The sequence below is a fragment of the Pristis pectinata genome, chromosome 5 (assembly GCF_009764475.1).
Source record: "Pristis pectinata isolate sPriPec2 chromosome 5, sPriPec2.1.pri, whole genome shotgun sequence".
In the NCBI taxonomy this organism is placed as follows: domain Eukaryota; kingdom Metazoa; phylum Chordata; class Chondrichthyes; order Rhinopristiformes; family Pristidae; genus Pristis; species Pristis pectinata.
The window spans coordinates 72,993,554-73,013,029 of NC_067409.1; the positions used below are offsets into that span (position 1 = coordinate 72,993,554).

Genomic DNA, 19,476 nt, shown 5'->3' on the forward strand with positions numbered 1-19,476 from the left:
CATTTGGACAGGTACATGGATAGGAAAGGTTTAGAGGGAAGTGGACCAAGTGCGGGCAAATAGGACTAGTTTAGATGGGCATCTTTGTTGACACGGACAAGTTGGGCCCAAGGGCCTGTTTCTGTGCTGTTTGACTCTGAGTCCCATCATCAAGGGTCATGTTGCAAGAGGCCAATCATAGAGATACAGTCACACAAGATGAATTTAAAGGGAAATGCTACTGTGGTGGGAATTTAACTGTTAGCAGTTAGTGTTCACAACACTGGTCAAAGCCGATATTTATTTATGTATGTATGTATGTGTGTTCATATTCATTGACTTGTCACATTCCAGCCATTGGTTCTTGCTCAGTTATTCTCAGCACCCCTGTCAAAGGAGAAGTAGGAAAAGTTCCCTGCTGGAATGTGGTTTTAGAAAGGGGACAAAAGTTGGGTGGATTGTGATGGCTTACAGTGCCAAATAGCTCACTGGCCCCCATCGGTGGCGATCAGTCAAAAGCAGAGGTCTTAGGAATGGTGGAGAAAAAGGGCCAGAATAGCTGTGGCAATAGATGCAGGCCGTGAAAGTTATAAGAAAATCACCGGCAATTCTTCAGCACAGAGCAGTCACAACCTCACCTGTTGCAAACCAACTTCGATCTTAGTGTGAACTCACCTCTGCTGAGATCTCATCTATTTTTATGCTGTTTGCTGAATTATTTCCTCCTCCCTGTGTTGCCAGTAGTTCCTTAGCCAGACAATTTGGTCCAAACTGGTCCCATGCACTGTGCGGGGAGTGTCTGTCTCTCCCTATACAGGAAGTATCTGTCTCTCCCTGTGCGGGGAGTGTCTGTCTCTGCCAGATAAAATCATAGAATCATACAGCACTTCCTGATGGAAGTTTATAAGATTATGAGACCATAGATAGACACCCAGTATCTTTTTCCCAAGGTTGAAATGTCTAATACTAGAGGGCATGCATTTAAGGTGAGAGGGGGAAAGGGGAGAGCTGGTCCATTTCTTTCAAACAGAACGTGGTGAGTGCCTGGAATGCGCTGCCAGTGGTGGCGATGGAGACAGAATCGATAGAGATGTTTAAGAGGCTCTTAGATAGGCACATGAGTATGCAGAGAATGGAGGGATATGGACCATGTGCGGGCAGAAGGGATTAGGTATCATTAGTTTAATTAGTTTGGCACAGCATCGTGGGCTGTAGGGCCCGTTCCTGTGCAGTACTGTTCTATGTTCTAAATGGGTCCTTTCAGCCCACCTTGTCCATGTGGACCGTGATGCCTATCCATTGCTAATCCCACTTGCCCATATTGGGCCTATAACCCTCTATTTCTTTCCCATCCAAGTACCTGTCCAAATGCCTTTTAAACATTGTAATTGTATCTGCCTGTACCACCTCCTCTGGCAGCTAGCTAGGTCTAAATATTCACCACCCTCTGTATAAAAAAAACTACCCCTCAGATCTCCTTTAAATTTCTCCCCTCTCACCTTAAACCTGTGTCCTCTAGTTCTAGACTCCCCTGCCCTGGGAAAAAGACTCTGACTACCTATCCTATCTATGTCCCTCATAATTTTATAAACCTCCATAACATCATCTCTCAGCCTCCAACTTTCCAGTGAGAATAAACCCAACCTCTCTTTATAACTACAGCCCTCCATTCCAGGCAACACGCTGGTGAATCTCTCCTGAACTCTTTCTATTGCTACTACTTCCTTCCTGTAGTGTGGTGACCAGAACTGTACACAGTACCCTATGTGCAGTCAATCCAATGTTTTGTACCACTCCAACATGACGATCCAACTCTTATACTCAATCCCTCTGCCTCTGAAAGAAAGCATACCAAATGCTTTTTTCATTACCCTATACACTTTTGTTGCCACTTTCAGGAAGCTATGGATTTGCACCCCAAGGTCTCTCTGTACATCAGTACTCTTAAGGTCCCTGCCATTCACTCTCCATGTTGTATTAGAATTTAACCTCTCAAGGCACATTACTTTACAGCTGTCTGAATTAAATTCCATCTGCCACTGCTCCGCCCAACTTTCCAGCTGATCTATGTCCCATCATATCCTCAGACAACCTTCTTCACTATCTACAACTCCATCAATTTTTGTGTCATCTGTGAACTTACTGATCATACCCCCTACGTTCTCATCCAAGTTATTTAGATGTATATTACAAACAACAAGGATTCCAGCACCGATCCCTGTGGTACACCACTGGTTACAGACTTACAGTCAGAAAAACAACCATCCACCACTACCCTCTGCCTCCTATCACCAACCCAATTTTGGATCCAATTGGCAACACACCTTGAATCCCTTGTGCCTTAACTTTCTAGACCAGCCTACTGTATGGGACATTGTCAAGAACCTTGCCAAAGTCTATGTAAATCACGTCTACCACTTCCGTCATCAATTTTCCTAGTTACCTCCTCAAAAAACTCAATCAGATTTGTGCGACGTGATCTCCCCTGAACAGAACCACGCTGATGCCTCCCTATCAGTCCCTGCCTTTCTGAGTGAACAAAAATCCTGTCCCTCAGAATCTTCTCCAATACTGATGTAAGGCTCACTGGCCTGTAGTTTCCAGGCTTATCCCTATTGCCCCTTTTGATCAAGGGGACAACATTGGCTATCTTCCAGTTTTCTGGTACCTTACTTGTGACTAACAAAGAAGGAAAAATCTCCGTTAGAGCCCCAGCAATCTCCTCCCTTGCTTTCCTTAGCATCTTGGGATAGATCCCATCAGGCCCTGGGGATTTATCCACCTGATTGTTCTTCAATATTTCTAGCACTTCCCACTTCCTGATACAGACGTGCTCCAGAATATCAGTGAACCTTCTCCCTTTACTTTCCAGTCTCCACATCCTTCTCCCTCGTGAATACTGATGAGAAGTATTAATTTAGGACCTCACTAATATCCCCTGGCTCCACACATTGATTACTCCTCTGATCCCTGAGGGGATTTATTCCTTCCTTAGCTACCCCCTTGCTTCTAATATATGTTTTAGAATTCTCCCTGATCCTATTTGCCAAGGTCATTTTATGGCCCCTTTTTGCCCTCTCAACTTGTTTCTTAAGCGTACTCCTTTATCCCCTATAAATCTTATGACTTGTTTGATACCAATTTCCAATAACTGACATATGCTTCCTTCTTTTCCTGATCATACCTTCAATATCCTTTGTTAACCCGGGTTCCCTAAACTCATCATCTTTGTTTTTTTTTCCGACAGGGATGTGCTGACTCTGAATTTTTACTATCTCACTTTTAATCACCTCCCACTTACCGGATGTTGTTTTCCCCTCTAGCAGCTGCTCCCAATCTACCTCTCCCAGGTCCTGTCTTCCACTATGGAAATCCCCCTTCCCCCAGTTTAGGGCCCTATCTCAAGCACCAACCTTATCTTTTTTTCCTTTATTTCTCTTATTTTTCTATGACTACCTTGAAGCTTACTCAACTATGGTCACTGTTCCCAAAGGGTTCCTGCACAGACACTTCTATCACTTGCCCATCCTCAATCACTAAGATAAGGTCAAGTACAACCCCCTCCCTGATAGAACTCTCCACATACTGCTTCCGAAAATCCTCTTGAATTTTATGAATTCCTCCACATACAAGGCAATATCAGTCGATACCAGGAACATTGAAATCCCCTTCTGCTAAAACTCTGTTGCTTTTACACCCTTGTGCGACCTGCCTACATATCTGTTCTTCTACTTCTCACTGACAAATGGCAGGCCTATAGTATAACCCCATCAAAGTGACCACCCCTTCCATATTCCTAAATTCTACCTGTACAGTCTCATTGACCAAGATTAACATCCCTAGGTATTGCTGTAATGCTCCCCCTGATCCTCAGTGCAACACCCCCTCTTTCACCTCCCTCTGTCATGCTTAAAACTTCTATATCCCAGAATATCGAGCTGCCAGTCCTGCCCTTCCCTCAACCATGTCTCTATGATTGCAACAATATCATAACCCTATGTGCTGATCCACACTCTCAGCTCACCTGTGAGGTTCCTTGCATTAAATTAACTGCTGTTAAGCCTCCCAGCCCTCTCATGCTTCCCCTCCTGTCTCTGCCTACTCTTCCCACTGGACTTGCCTGTTCTATTTTCTACATCCCCACCTGCTGGACTACTTTTCTTGGTCCCATCCCACTTCTTCACTAGTTTAAAACCTCCCAAGTATCACTAACAAACCTTTCTGCATGGACATCTGTCCCCCTCCAGTTCAGGTGCAACCTGTCCTTGTATGGATCATCCCTACCCCAGAAGAGATCCCAATGATCTTAAAAACCTGAAGCTCTCCCTCCCACACCAGCTCTTTAGTCACACATTCATCTGACCTATACACATGGCACAGGGAGTGATCCTGAGATTACAACCTAGTGTAGGGAGTGTCTGTCTCTCCCTTTGTGGGGGGTTGAGTTTATTATCATATGTACAAGCACATGTATGCATTGGTATAATGAAAAACTTACTTGCAGCAGCATCACAGGCACATAGCATTAGAGACACAACATTCACAAGAAAAACATAAATTAAGCAAAATTATACATGAAAGAATGCAGTTAGAACAAAAAAAACAGAAGTCCATTGTAGTTCAAAGTGGTCAAAGTGCTCCTATTACTGAAGTAGTGATTAGGGTTGTGCAGGTTGGTTCAAGGGCCAAATGGTTGAAGGGAAGTAGCTGTTCTTGAACCTGGAAATGTGGGATTTCAGGCTTCTAAATTTCCTGCCTGATGGTAGCTGAGATAAGATGACATGGTCTGGACGGTGAGGATCCTTGATGATGGATGTCGCCTTCTTGAGGCAGTGCTTCATGTAGATACTTTCGATGGTGGGGAAGGATGTGTCTGTGATGTATTGGGTTGAGTCCACTACTCTCTGTGGCTTCTTACATTCCTGCACATTCGAATTGCTGTACCAATTGATGTAACCAGTCAGGATACTTTAAACAGTACATATGTAGAAGTTTGTGAGAGTGGTGACATGACGAACCTCCTGAACCTTCTAAGAAATTAGATCCTCTCCCTGTGTGAGGAGTGTCTGTCTCTCCCTCCTCATGCCCTGACCCTGAAGCTGAGGTGAGAACCCCTGAACTGAATCCACTCTCCCCCCTTCTGCTGCAGCTCTGCACTATTGTACATCTTCACTTATCTCCAGTGTACTACTTCTACATTTTCCACTGAAGTTTTTGTCATTTGCCATGGGAGGGATTTCTGCTCCTGGGTCCTGATGTCAACCCTGATCCTGCTTCCAATCCTGATCCTAACCCAGAGCACAGTCCTGATTCTGATCCAGATCCCACTCATAACACTCTCCACTTCCCAGGGTGAGGCCAGGGTCACATGCAAAAAGCAAACTGCTGGAGGAACTCAGCGGGTTGAGCAGCATCTATGGAGGCAAAGGGATGGTCGATATTTCGGGCTGAGACCCTGTATCTTGCTGAGTTCCTCCAGCAGTTTTTTTTTGCTCCAGATTCCAGCATCTGCAGTCTCCTGTTGTCTCCAGGGTCATGTGAACTACCTGAGTTTGACTAATGTGCAAACTCCTGTACTCCCTATAAAAATGTAGAAGTGTTTTAGGAACGTAAGGTATTTATTTGTCTGGATAATCTCCAGGCTCATGAAGGTCATAAGTGGACATTATGCTTTCCTGCTCCCAGGACTAAGAACTTAATTTGACTGCTGGCCATAGCTGTTTTCAACACTCTCCCACATCCTGTGCTTCTGCCAGAGTTCTTAAAGGCACACAGCCACCAGATGCACCTTAAACACCACCAGCTGTGAGCATTGGTACCAGAACTTAGTTGGCCTTAAGAGATTTGTCCTCACAAGCCCAGCTGTGTAAATGTCAAATTGTTTCCTCTTAGAATTGGTGTGTGCTGTACAGAATAAAACCCCCCTTGGGGTGTTTGGACACAAGTAGAGAAGAAAGCCTGGACAGGTGTCACATGAAAAGCCTTCCCACACACCACTCCTCTTTAAGGGGCCACAGGAGTGAACTTGGGGATCTATTCAGCCTCTGGTTTTATAGTTAAGGCTGTAGCAAATCATTGCAAATGTGGTTCACAGATGGAGCCAGGGTTTTATTTTTGACAATGAAACATTTGGGGTACTTGTACTTTCGGTGTAGGACAGTTTTTAGTGCACAGTGACGGGCCTTGGTGCTCATAGAAGCCAGGAAGGAAAGAAACCCACTGAGCCCTGTGTCTTTGCTGCAAAGGCACTGGGACTGTCGGGAGACTCTGGCCTGCAGGTAGTGGGAGTTTATTACTGGCTCTTGGCTGCCACCTGCTGGACTGAAAGCATGCATGTCCAACACAGTATCGCTACGGAGAAAAGTGTCAGTCAAAGAGTCATACAGCAGGGAAATGGGCCCTTCAGCCCAACTCGTCCACGTTGCCCAGCGAGCTAATCCCATTTGGTCCATAGCCCTCTAAACCTTTCCTGTCCGCGAACTTATTTAGATGGCTTTTAAATGTTGCTGATGTGCCCACCTCAACCACTATTTTTGGCGGTTCATTGCAAATACACACCACCCTTTGCATGGAGAAGCTGCCCCGATGTCCCTTTTAAATCACTTTCCTCTAATCTTACACCTATGCCCTCTTGTTTATAGCACCTCCTCCCTGGGAAAAAGACTGTGTGCTTTCATCTTGTCTCTGTCCCTCGTGATCTTATAAACCTGTATCATGTCACCCCTCAATCTTCTACATTCCAGGGAATAAAGGCCTAGTCTATATAACCAAGTGGTGGAAAGACTCAACAAAACACCCAGTGTTTCTTTATGGTCTTTCTGTTGTCACTTTGAATAATCTGATTGGAGAATTGGGCTTTCTCCCACCAGGAGATAACAGGACAAGATAGGCCAGGTGTCCCCATCAAAGCATACAGCACTGAAACAGGCCCTTCAGCCCACCATATCCATGCTGGCCATCATGTACCAATTTTAACTAAACCCATTTATCAACACTTAGTCCGAAGCTTACAACACATTGGCATTTTAAGTGCTCTTCTAAATACGTTTTAAATGTTGTGAGAGTACCTTCTGCCACCACCCTCTCAGGCAGTGTGATTTAGATTCCAACCATCCTCCGGGTGAGAAAATTCTTGCTCAAAACCCCTCTATCCCGTATCTTAAACCTATGCCTTCTGGTTACAGACACCTCTGCTATAGGGAAAAGTTTACTACCACCTTCCCTATCTCCGCTCCACATAATTTTGTGTATTCCTCTCTGGTCCTTCTTGTGCTGTAAGGAAAACAAACCAGCCGATCCAGTCTCTCCTCATTCCATCTCAGGCAACATCCAAGTGAATCACGTAATCCTAGAATACTTACAGCACAGAAGGAGGCTATTTGGCCAATCTTATCTGTACCAGCTCTCTACCAGAGCAACCTCCTAGTTCCACTCCGGTCCTTCTCCGTAACCTTGTAAATTTTTCTCTAATATGTATTTATCCAGTTATATTTTTAAGGCCACAGTAGAACCTGTTGCCACCACACCTGCAGGCACTGCATTCCAGATTCCAACCACGATGTAAAAAATCTTTTCCTCATGATCAGGGTATCAAAAACTAATGGGCATAGATTCAAGTGAGAGGGGGAGTTTTAAGTTCAAGTTTATTGCTGTCACAGGCATACATATGCAAGGTAAAAATGCCATGAAACTTAGCTTTTTGCAGTACAGCACAGTACGTTACAAGATGAGGACAAACATAAATTAACATAGATTAACTTAAATTATATATAACTTGCATGTGTGCAAAGTAAACAACAAATTAAACCTAGCAACACTAGTGCAAGATTGAGAGAGATAATAAAAAAAGGGGAACTGAGGGGTAAGTTTTGTTTTACACAGAAAGTGGATGATATCTGGAACTCGCTGCCAGAGGACGTGATGGAATCAGCTACAATCACTATATTTACGAGGCATTTACACAAGCAATAAAGAGGCAAAGCATTGAAGGATATGGTCCTAATGTGGGCAAATGGGATTAGTGTAGGTGGACAAAAAGGTTGGCATGGATGTGGTGGGCTGAAGTGTGTTGTCCAACTATGACGCTATGATATATATCGCTCCTAATTCTTTTCCCTTTTGCTTTATACCTGTGACCTCGACCCCTCCATTAACAGGAACACTTCTCACTGTCCACTCTATCCTGACCCCTCATCATTTATCTACTGCTACCAAATTGCTCCTCAGTCTTCCCTTTTTAAAAAAAAAACAGCCCTAGTTTCCCTCATCTGTCCTTGTAACTGTGGTCCCCTATCCCAGGAACCATTCTTGGAAATATCCTCTGGATTCGTGCCAGTGCTTTCACATCATTCCTGTAATGGGGTGAGTAGAACTGAACACAATACTACATCTGAGACCAAATCAGTGTTTTATAGAGGTTCAGTATGACCTCCTGCTTTTATTCTGTGTGCCTTTGTAGGTAAAGCCCAGAATTGTCAATGCTTTATTAACCACTTTCTCAAACTGCCCTGACGGTCTCAATGATTTGTGCACCCACATCCCCAGGTCCTCTGCTCCTGCACCCTTCCACAACAGTATCCTTTATATTGCCTCTCTTCAATATTAAATACACCACCTCACATTTCTGTGTGTCTAATTTACTCTGATATGCATCTGTGCATTCCACCAGCCTGTTTAAATCCTGCTGCAATCTACCACCATCCATTTTTGCTCCTGGTGACTATCACTCCTCTCCCAGATTACTGTTTCTTAACCACCAGGCTTAAAATAACTGGCCTTTTGTTTATATACATAAAGTTTCCTTTTAGTTTCCTCAATTTGCATTGTGTCGCTTCCATGGTAGATTTTGCGTACTTAGCCGTCACTCTGTTTTGCAGCCAGCCTCTTGTCTCTCTCTTCAGCGATGGTAAGGCGGATACTCTTCCCATGAGGCAGGGAAAACCCATAGCTCGTTGATCTTTCCACTAACAGAAATGCTGGAAAGCCTGGCAGCAGAGCTATTACCTTTTCAAAAGAGCCAGGATGCCTCTTCTGGTGATTCAGTCACAGAGTCATTGAGCATGGAAACAGGCCATTTGGCCCACCACGTCCACACTGACCATTGGGCACCCATCCATATTCATCCCATCTTCCAGCACCTGGCCCATTGCTCTTTATCCCCAGGTGATTCAAGTGCTCATGTGGACATTTCTTGAATGCTGTCAGTGACTCTACTTTCACCACTCTCTCAGACAGTATTATTCCAATGCAATCCACGTTAGCACTTTGGATAACCACACCTGTGCCTGTGTCTGTCCTGCAGTTCCCGGGCTTTTCCTGCTAAGTAATTGGTAATTGGTTTATTATTCTCACATGTACTGATTATACAGTGAAAAACTTATGTTTTGCTAGCCATCCATACAGATCATTTCAAAACTTAAATACATCGAGGTAGTACAAAGGGAAGAGCAATAACAGAATGCAGAATATATTGTTACTGTTAGAGAAAGTGCGGTGCAGGTAAACAATAAGGTGCATGGCCATGATGGGGTAGATTGTGAGGTCAAGAGTCCGTCATATCGTACTAGGGGACCATTCAATAGTCTTATAACAGCGGGATAGAAGCTATCCTTGAGCCTGGTGGTGCGTGTTCTCAGGCTTTTGTATCTCTGCCCAATGGAAGGGGGGGAGAAGAAAGAATGTCCAGGGTGGGAGGGGTCTTTGATTATGTTGGCTGCTTTCCCAAAGCAGCAGGAAGTGTAGATGAAGTTCATGGAGGGGAGGCTGGTTTTTGTGATGGACTTGGGCTGTGTCACAATTCTCCGCAATTTCTTGCGATCTTGGGCAAAGTAGTTGCAATACCAAGCTATGATGCATCCAGATAGGATGCTTTCTATGTTGCCTCTATAAAAATTGGTGAGGGTCATCGGGGACATGCTGGATTTCCTTAGTCTTCTAAGGAAGTTGAGGTGCTGGAGTACTTTCTTGGCCCTCGCTTCAATGTGGTTACAAGAGGAAAGATTTCACAAGAGAAAGTGTCAACTTCATCCGGCAATGGCCTGTTAACACAGTCCAAACCGAGGACTGAAACTGGGAGCATCCTGGCACTGAGGCTGATACCACAAGTGTAGGGGAAGTGGCAAAAGGAGGAATTGAAGAGCCACTGGTTCTGCCTTGGCTGGGATGTGGAGATCCCTACACTGTGATTCACACCGCTATGTAAAGGAATGAGGAAGGTGTTGGGGGAGGGGGCTCAGCAAAGTGTTTAACCCAGAAGTTGGCTGGGATCAGGGGTGATGGGGAGCACGTTAATGGGTGGCTAAAACCCACCAGAAACCATGTGAGGTTCAAGGCTATTTTAACAACAAACTATCTGCTGGAGGAACTCAGTGGGTTGAGCAGCATCTGTGGGAGGAGAGGAATTCTCGATGTTTCGGGTCGAAACCCTGCATCGGGACCCAAAACATCGACGATTCCTTTCCTCCCCACAGATGCTGCTCGACCCACTGAGTTCCTCTGGCAGGTCGTTTGTTGCTCCAGGTTCTAGCATCTGCAGTCTCTTGTGAGGCCATTTTAACTGCAGGCTTCATTTCTCTGAACTGGTGCTCCCTTGTCAGGGGGGAATGAAACAAGAGAGGGCAGGCAGACAGAAGCAGGTGGTGTAGGTGAGAGGTAGGGAGCAGGCAGGGAGAGGGGGCAGAGGGAGTGGGAGAAGGAGTGCGTGAGCAGAGGGAGCAGGTAGGCAGAGAGGGTGGGGCAGGAGAAGAGGAGGGTATCAGAATCAGGTTTATTATCGCTGACTTGTATGTCGTGGAATTTGTTGTTTTGCGGTAGCAAAGGCATAAAATTATAATAAATTACAAATAAATAAATAGTGCAAAAATTAAGGAATAAGGAATAATGAGGTTGTGTTCATGGACTGTTCAGAAATCTGACGAAGGGGAAGAAGCTGTTCCTAAATTGTTGACCACGGGTCTCCAGGCTCCTGTACCACCTCCCCGAAGGTAGTAACAAGAAGAGGGCATGTCCCTGATGATGAGGGTCCTTACTAGAGAGAGTATGTGTAGAAAGGGAATACTTGGGTGTGGGGAGGAGTTGAAGGGATGAGAGGCCAGAGCAATTGGGTGGGAAGGAGCTGCTCGGAACCCAGGAGAACTTTGGGAGGTGCAGATATTCAGCTGAGGCTGGGCAAAGGAATTGGTCTCCCTCTCCTGTTAAAAAGCAAACCATCTATTGAGCCAGGGCATCCTGGCCTGACGCTAGGGACCCTCTGGCACCACGATCCCTGGCATCGAAACCAGCAGTCCGCGCTCCTCTGAAACAACCCAGCACTGTGTGTTCTCACTCTCCCCATAGAAATCATGCGGTCAAATGGATTCTGCTTGGCAAACACAGAAACGGTTGTCTTTGACCACGGGATTCCTAATGGCAAGGAACAGCAGCTGGCTGCAGACCCCGTGGAGAAGCTGTGAGTACAACCTTGGTTCACCATACCCTCCTTTGTGGCTGGTTCTATTGGGCTTATTGTGGGATGCCGGAGAGACAGTCATCTCCTCAAAGGCTGTTATCAAGTGCAGACATGCATCCAGTCTGGATGGCACCACAGGCTGCAGGGGTTGATTATAGTCCTCAGCTCCACACCACATGCTGACATCCCTGTATTTATAGCACAGAAACCGGCCCTTCAGCCCTCTGCATCAATGCTGACCATTGTGCCCATTTACACTAATCCCATTTGCCTGCATTAGTTCTGCACCTTTCTGTGCCTTGCCTTAGATTAGTTTATTGTCATATACACCAGGGTGCAATGAAATTCCTTGCTCATGTGAAGCTCACAGAGTAAACGGTGTACATGGGAACAATAAATACAACAGTAAGTACAGTAACAAGCATAAAACAGCAGAATGGCGCAAAGTTTGTCATGCGATCTGAAGCAGTGCAAACAGAAGAATGCTAAAGTGACAAGAACAGAATAACTGAGAGAGGTAGAATTAAGAGTCTGAGAATGTGGCAGCACCACTGGGAAGGGATGTGGAGAGGTGATTGCTTCAGGCAGCTGATAGCAGTGCAGAAGAAGCTGTTTTTAAGTCTGGACATCTGGACTTTCAAGCTCCAATATCTTCTCACAGAGGGTAGGAGAGAGGAAAAAGAATGGCCAGAGTGTTGGGCATCTTTATAGTTGAATTATTATTCCCGTTTAAAATAGCCCACAACTTAAGCTAAGAGCAAGATGAGTCTTGCAAGTCAAAGTCATTTTCCCAGGGTAGGAGTGTCAAATACTAGAGGACATAGGTTTAAAGAGAAAGGAGTAAAGTTTAAGGAAGATGTGTGAGGCAAGTTTTATACACAGATAATGTTAGGTGCCTGGAATGAACTGGCAGGGGTAGTGGTGGAAACAGACATGATAATACAGTTAAGAGGTGTTTAGACACATGAATATGCAGAGAATGAAGGGATATGGATCATATGCAGGCAGAAAGATTTAGTTTAATTTGGCATCATGGTCGGCACAGTCGTGGAGGGCCGAAGGGCCTGTTCCTGTACTGTACTGTTCGATGTCCTATAATGAGACAGGGTGAACTAGCACCAGAGCAGTGGTTTGGGGCACCTGAGTGGGGATTGACCTGAGTTGTGCATTGTTGAGCTGAATTCGAGGAGGGAGATTTTTTGGCAGGAGCTCTGTAAGTCATGCCTTTCAGTCAGTAGATTATGCATTGAAGTCACGCTGCAGAGACATGAGCACAGTGATGCACTGGTAGAGCTGCTGCCTCACAGCTCCAGAGACATGGGTTCAATCCCCATTTCCGGTGCTGCCTGTGTAGAGGTTGCACGTTCTTCCTGTGACTGTGTGGGCCTCCCCCCCCCCCCCCATCCCAAAGGGTTGGTAGGTTAACTGCCCACTATAAATGACCCCTACTGTAGGTGTAGGTAGGTAGTTAATGGGCAGAGAGAGAGAGTAGGTTACAGGGAAATAAATGGGCAAGTGGGACTGAGGGGATTGCTCAGAGGGCTGACATAGATTAATGGGCCAAGTGGCTTCCTTCTATGATGTAAAAAGGGGCAGTACTGAGGGAGTGCTGAACTGTAGGAGGGGCAGTAGAACATAAAACAGTACAGCACAGAAACAGGCTCTTCAGCCCATGATGTATGCTGAACTACTTAAAACTAGTAATAAATATCTAACTAAACTAATCCCTAATGCAGACACAATGTCCATATCCCTCTATTCTCTGCGTATTCATGCACCTATCCAAGAAGCCTCTTAAACACCTCTATCGTATTTATCTCCACTACCATCCCTGGCAGCGCATTCCAGGCACCCATCACACTCTGTGTAAAAAAAAATCTTGGCCCCACACATTTCCTTTGAACTTTTACCCTCTCATCTTAAGTGCATGCCCTCTAGTATTAGACATATTGACCTAAAATGGACTTTGTTTTTCTTTTGTTCTAATTGTGTTCTTTCCTGTCAAAATTGTGTATAATTTATGTTTTTCTTGTGAATGCTGCTTATATGATGCTATGTGCCTGTGATGCTGTTGCAATTAAGTTTTTCATTGCACCTGTGCATACATGTACTTGTGCATATGACCATAAACTGGACTTTAACTTTGACCCCGGGTAAAAGATATCGGCTGTCTACTCTATCTATGCCTCCAATAATCTTATAAATTTATATCAGGACTCCCCTCAGCCTCTGCCACTCCAGAGAAAACAACCCTAGTTTGTCCAATCTCTCCTTGTGGCACGTCCTCTAATCCAGGCAGCATTCTGGTAAACCTCTTCTGCACCCTCTCCAAAGCCTCCACATCCTTCCTATAATGGGCTGACCAGAATTGAATGCTATACTCCAGATGCAGCCTAACCAGCGTTTTATTGCACCTTGCATTGCTCTGAGGCTCTGGAGAAATCAGCTCCACCACTAACAGCAGCCACTAAAGAGACAGACACAAGAGTCTGTGTTGGTGCTAGAATCTGGAGCAAAGAGCAAGCTACTGGAGGAACTCGGCAGGTCAGGCAGCATCTGTGGAGGTAGAGGGGCGGTCATCATTTCAGGTCGAGACCCTACATCAGAACTGACAGTGTAGCGTATAAAGGGGGGGAGGGGTGAGACAGGGGTTGGCAAGTGGATAGATGAAGCCAGGTGAGGAGGGAGATGATGGGCAGATGGAGCCACGTCGATGGGGCAGAGTAATGGTTGATGCTTTGGATCGAGACCCTGCATCATGGGATTGATGTGTCCAGCTCCACAGAGCTGAGTGTCACTGGGGCCTCAGTACCGGGTTCACTTGCCCTTCCAGTGAATTGGGAGAGTTTTGCAGAGACAGTGTTGCTGGTATTTTCCGGTGCCTCAATGTACCTGCTGTAGGTAGACCAGGTCTCAGATGTAGGAGGGCAGGGATCACTGCTGCCTGGTAGACCATGGTTTTTGTGCCAGGTCTGGGTCATGGCCTGTGTTCTTGATCATATTTCAACTACAAAATGCCTCTGACACCAGGGTGCCTCTCAGTGGTTAACCCACAACACCAGCAGTGCCCAGGGACCAACTGCCTGCCTGATCCATGGGGATTGTTGATAAACTGCAGTAAAAATTCGTGCAGATTAGGACACTGAGTTCTGTGGATGAGGTTTGCAATCTATTCTATCCTTGTCTCAGCTTGGCAGCCCTGGGAGAGGAATGATAACTTCTAAAAGCCTTGGTTGGTCACTGAACTGAAGCTGGTCTCGGTTATTTGATTGCTAACCAGCCCATCCATTCACTTTAAGTATAAAAAGGAAAGTGTGTAACTGCAGAGGAGCCTTTCTCTGTGGAAGGCTGCAATGCCTGCTAATTGCATCTGTCCATCATTTGGCCATTGCTCAGCAAGTATCAGCACCCTATTATCCTCTCCCTTTGAGGTCACTGGGTCACCTTTTCCTCCACAACTATAGTCAGTGTGCTCCCAGACCATTGCTGATCTGAGAATTATCTCTGTTACCAAGGTTCATACGCACCATCAGAGACTCATCATAAAAAAGAAGAGGTGGGTCCCACTCCCATCCACCAACTCAGAGTCAAAGGTCTTGAGTTCAAATTCACACAAAAAGTTCATACTGATACTACAGGGAAGTACTGAGAGAGTGTGGCACTGTGGGAGGGGCCGTACTGAGGGAGTACCACACTGAGGGAGGGGCCATACTGAGGGAGCACCACACTGAGGGAGGGGTGGTACTGAGGGAGCACCACACTGAGGGAGGGGTGGTACTGAGGGAGTGCTGCACTGTGGGAGGGCGGTACTGAGGGAGCACCACACTGTGGGAGGGACGGTATTGAGGGAGTACTGTGCTGTGGGAGGGGAGGTACTGAGGGAGAACCACACTTTGGGGTGGATGGTACTGAGGGAGTGCTGCTGCACTGTGGGAGAGGCAGTACTGAGGGAGCACCACACTGTGGGAGGGGCGGTACTGAGGGAGCACCGCACTGTGGGAGGGGCAGTACTGAGGGAGTGCTGCACTGTGGGAGGGCGGTACTGAGGGAGCACCACACTGGGAGGGACGGTATTGAGGGAGTGCTGCTGCACTGTGGGAGGGGCAGTACTGAGGGAGTGCTGCACTGTGGGAGGGCGGTACTGAGGGAGCACCACACTGGGAGGGACGGTATTGAGGGAGTGCTGCTGCACTGTGGGAGAGGCAGTACTGAGGGAGCACCACTGTGGGAGGGGCGGTACTGAGGGAGTGATGCACTGTAGGAGGGGCAGTACTGAGGGAGTGATGCACTGTAGGAGGGGCAGTACTGAGGGAGTGATGCACTGTAGGAGGGGCGGTACTGAGGGAGTGATGCACTGTAGGAGGGGCGGTACTGAGGGAGTGATGCACTGTAGGAGGGGTGGTACTGAGGGAGTGATGCACTGTAGGAGGGGTGGTACTGAGGGAGTGATGCACTGTAGGAGGGGTGGTACTGAGGGAGTGATGCACTGTAGAAGGGGTGGTACTGGGGGAGTGATGCACTGTGGGAAGGGTGTTACTGAAGGTGTGCTGCTCTGTGCAATGGGCCTGGGCAAATTTTGTGCTCAGTTCTCTGGACTGAAAGTTGAACTCACGGCCTCCTGACTAGATGGCAACAGTGCTGTCCACTGAGGCACTCCAATAGTAGAATCTCTCGATGTTAATTTTTTTTGATTGCAAACACTCAGTGAAATGTTTTGGAGAACTTCACAATGGGAAAGGTGCTGTATAAATGATATCAGAATCAGATTTATTATCGCTGACTTATATGATGTGAAATTTGTTATTTTGAGGCAGAAGTACAGTGCAAAGACAAAATGACTATAAATTACAAAAATTCCGAGGTAGAGTTCATGGACTGTGTAGAAATCTGATGGCAGAGGAGAAGAAGCTGTTCCTGAAACATTGAGTGTGGGTCTTCAGGCCCCTGTACCTCCTCCACGATGGTAGTACCGAGAAGAGGGCATGTCTCAGATGGTGAGGGTCTTGGTGATGGATGCTGCTTTCTTGAGGCACTACATCTGGAAGATGTCCTCGATGGTGGGAAGGGTTGTGCCCATGATGGAGATGGTGATTGTTGGTGTCATTACTAATTCCTGTAGAACTGAACTTGGACAGTTAATATAGCTAAACAGTCACTGTTATTGAATATTATATTGATGGGAGTGGAAGAAAATGAGAAGGATATGTGGATGAGGACAGTACGAAGACACAGTCAAAGGGCAGGGTCCAGGCATGTCCTCACTTGGTGTTGTCTGGACCTGTGAGATGCCAGGGCCAAGCAATATGATTGTCATTGGCACCAACCACTGTTAACATGTTCATTGGTATTGACATTGGTTTATTATTGCCACATGTACCAAGATACACAGATAAAAGCTTTTCATTGTGCCTTCCAAGCAGATCAAGCCATACATAAGTACATCGAGGTAGTAAAAAGGAAAACAGAATGCAGAATATAGTGTTACATTTACAGAGAAAGCGCAGTGCAGGTAGACACGCAAAGTGAGTGGGAGATCAAAAGTTTATTTTTTAGTGTGTAAGAGGAGAAAGGGAAGAAAATAAGCTCAAGAGGAACAAATTAGATATTTTGGAAACAGTTACTTATATGCTAATGTTGTGATATGAAATACCTTCCCCAAGCAGAAAGCACATTGCTCATTTTCATCATATTTGAAATACTTTTTAGATTGTTTAATCAGGGTTGGCAGCAGGTAGCTATTTTTAATCTCTATTGGTATTTTCTCTGAGGTAGTGTTTTGGTGCCACAGCCTCTTTTGGCAAGGTTGTAATCTCACAGTCCGTCCACCATCCACCGTGTCCTGTCTGATATTCCATTAGGTAGAAAGGAAATTGCATGAGTTGTGAATCTCAAAAGCCAAGGTGTGATCCATTCAGGGCATCAGGAAAGTCCCAACCCACCAGGCACCCAGAGCCTTTAGAGATTTGGAGAAACAAACAATCTGCTGGAGGAACTCAGCAGATCGAACAGCATCTGTGGGGGGAAAGGAATTGTCGATGTTTCAGCTCTGCATCAGGACTTCGACTTGCAGGGTTTTGACCCAATACATCGACAACCTGCTGAGTTCCTCCAGCAGACTGTTTGCTGCTCCAGATTCCAGCATCTGCAGTCTCTTGTATCTCATCTTCAGACATTTGTTCAACTCTGACAGGTAGAGGCCAGTTGCATTTCTGCCGTTTGGTGCTAGTTCATTAATTTCACCTCACTTGCTGTTCAATTTAACCTGCAGTTCTGGAAATTCCTGAAGGATTTTATAAATCTCGATTAGTAGATGAGGCTGTGAAAAATTTTGGCGGAGCTACACACAGAACCCTGGGAATGTTAGGCCTCACCCAACACCATACCCCTTTGCTCATCGCACTCCAGGAAGATTTTAAGGGACACTTGGAAGCATGGAAGCAGAGGCAAGGTTCGTCACTGGGTTACTGTGGTAGCTGTTTGTTAGTGGAAGAGGCAGATAGGAGGAGAAGGGGGGAGAGAGAAGGGAGTTTAAAAAGGACAGATAAAGGGAAAGCTGCATTTCTGGTTCACGCAGAGTTTAAATTACTTTAAAGGTCATACAGTGTAATGACATCTGAAAGAGAAAGAAATTGCTCTTTAGTACAATGTGATTCTTTATATGAAATAAGTAACTGCTGTAGCCGTTCATAAGTTGACCTCTGTTGCAGTCTGGAGGTTTTGTTATTTAGCTGACATTGCTGCATTTTGTATTCTCATTGCAGGCATTGAGTCCACATCGACCCCACTGACTAAACTTTGCTCTCTTGCAGATTACAGAATGGAGGCGAGTTTACTGAAGAGATTGATGACAATGATCCCAGTGCCTACGTTACAAACTTATCCTATTATCAGCTTGTTCCTTTTGAAACAGACATCTTGGAGTGATTGCAACACTGGGCACATTTAATAAGAGGCTGACTTTCACCTTGTCTTGTTCATTCTACCCTCTTGTTCCCAACAGCCAGACATTGAGTGGATGATGATATTCAGTTTGCAGGCTGGGCCATTTTGTGAAGGATTCCAAATACATTACACTCCGATTTCAGTTTCTTGCCTAACTGTTCGTGAAAGGATCAGTGACCAGTGAGACTCTGCTCTGACAGAAGGAGACTTCACAATCTGGTTTGCTAATTTCCAGAAAGGACAAAATTCTTCCTTGTTAAAAATAAATAATAATCAGCAGGATAAGCAACTAGCCATAAAACAGGGCACCTTGAAAACGCCGGTGGGATCCAGTCATCTTGAAGAAGAGTGGGTGTGGATTGTTCTGAGTTGTAATGCACCCGGTACTTTGTGCTTGAAAGCACAGGTGAACCCGGGGAGGAATGTACCCCATCCTGTGGTGGGGGCTGTCTGTGAGATCATCCCTATCGCTGATGGGTCCAGCAAGTGGGAGGTATTTGAGGCAATGTTCACCTCAGGAGGTTCCATCTTCACCCCTCCTGTGTGTTTTTAAACATTGAGGGTTCTTATTGCAACATCAAAGACTGGAGCTACTAAAGGCTTTGATAATGCTGTCTAAACCAAGAGTGTTCTTCACTTCATCCCCATCGACTGCACATGGTCCCCTGTTGTAGGACCTTTTAAACAAGTTTCCATTAACTTACTATTTTTGACATGTAAATAGTAAATTATTAAGGTCTAGATTGTTTTATAGAGTGTATCTGCAGATGTATTTTATTGGCAACAGTATTAATCATTAAAATGATATTTTAATCAGTGCAATAACCACATGGTGGCCACTTATTTCAGAATAATGGATGAATGCCTGGTCAGATTTTGATGTGAACTATCAATGGGGCTGCACTTAGTTCTGCAGTCGCCACCACAGTAAACCTCCGATAATCCAGCATGCTCAGGTCTTGGTAGTCCTGAACCAGTAGATTTTCCAGACTATTGAATATTGTTTCTATAAATACCCACCACATTATTAATTCACTCTTTTAAAATGGTACAGAATAAGTTTCCCAGTGAACCAGGTCAGCTTAAAGAAAGTGTGGGAACCAGAGCCT

General features: G+C 45.6%; 1 protein-coding gene across 1 annotated transcript in view; it reads left to right on the forward strand.

Moving 5' to 3' along the window:
- Positions 1-19,192, forward strand: part of pxdc1b (PX domain containing 1b) — a 38,842-nt gene extending 19,650 nt beyond the window's left edge. Inside the window, exons 4-5 of the mRNA XM_052016388.1 lie at positions 11,314-11,425; positions 18,235-19,192. Of these exons, the coding sequence (XP_051872348.1) occupies positions 11,314-11,425; positions 18,235-18,349 (227 nt within the window). The 3' untranslated portion in view covers positions 18,350-19,192. The remainder of the gene's footprint in view (positions 1-11,313; positions 11,426-18,234) is intronic.
- Positions 19,193-19,476: the final 284 nt, after the last annotated feature.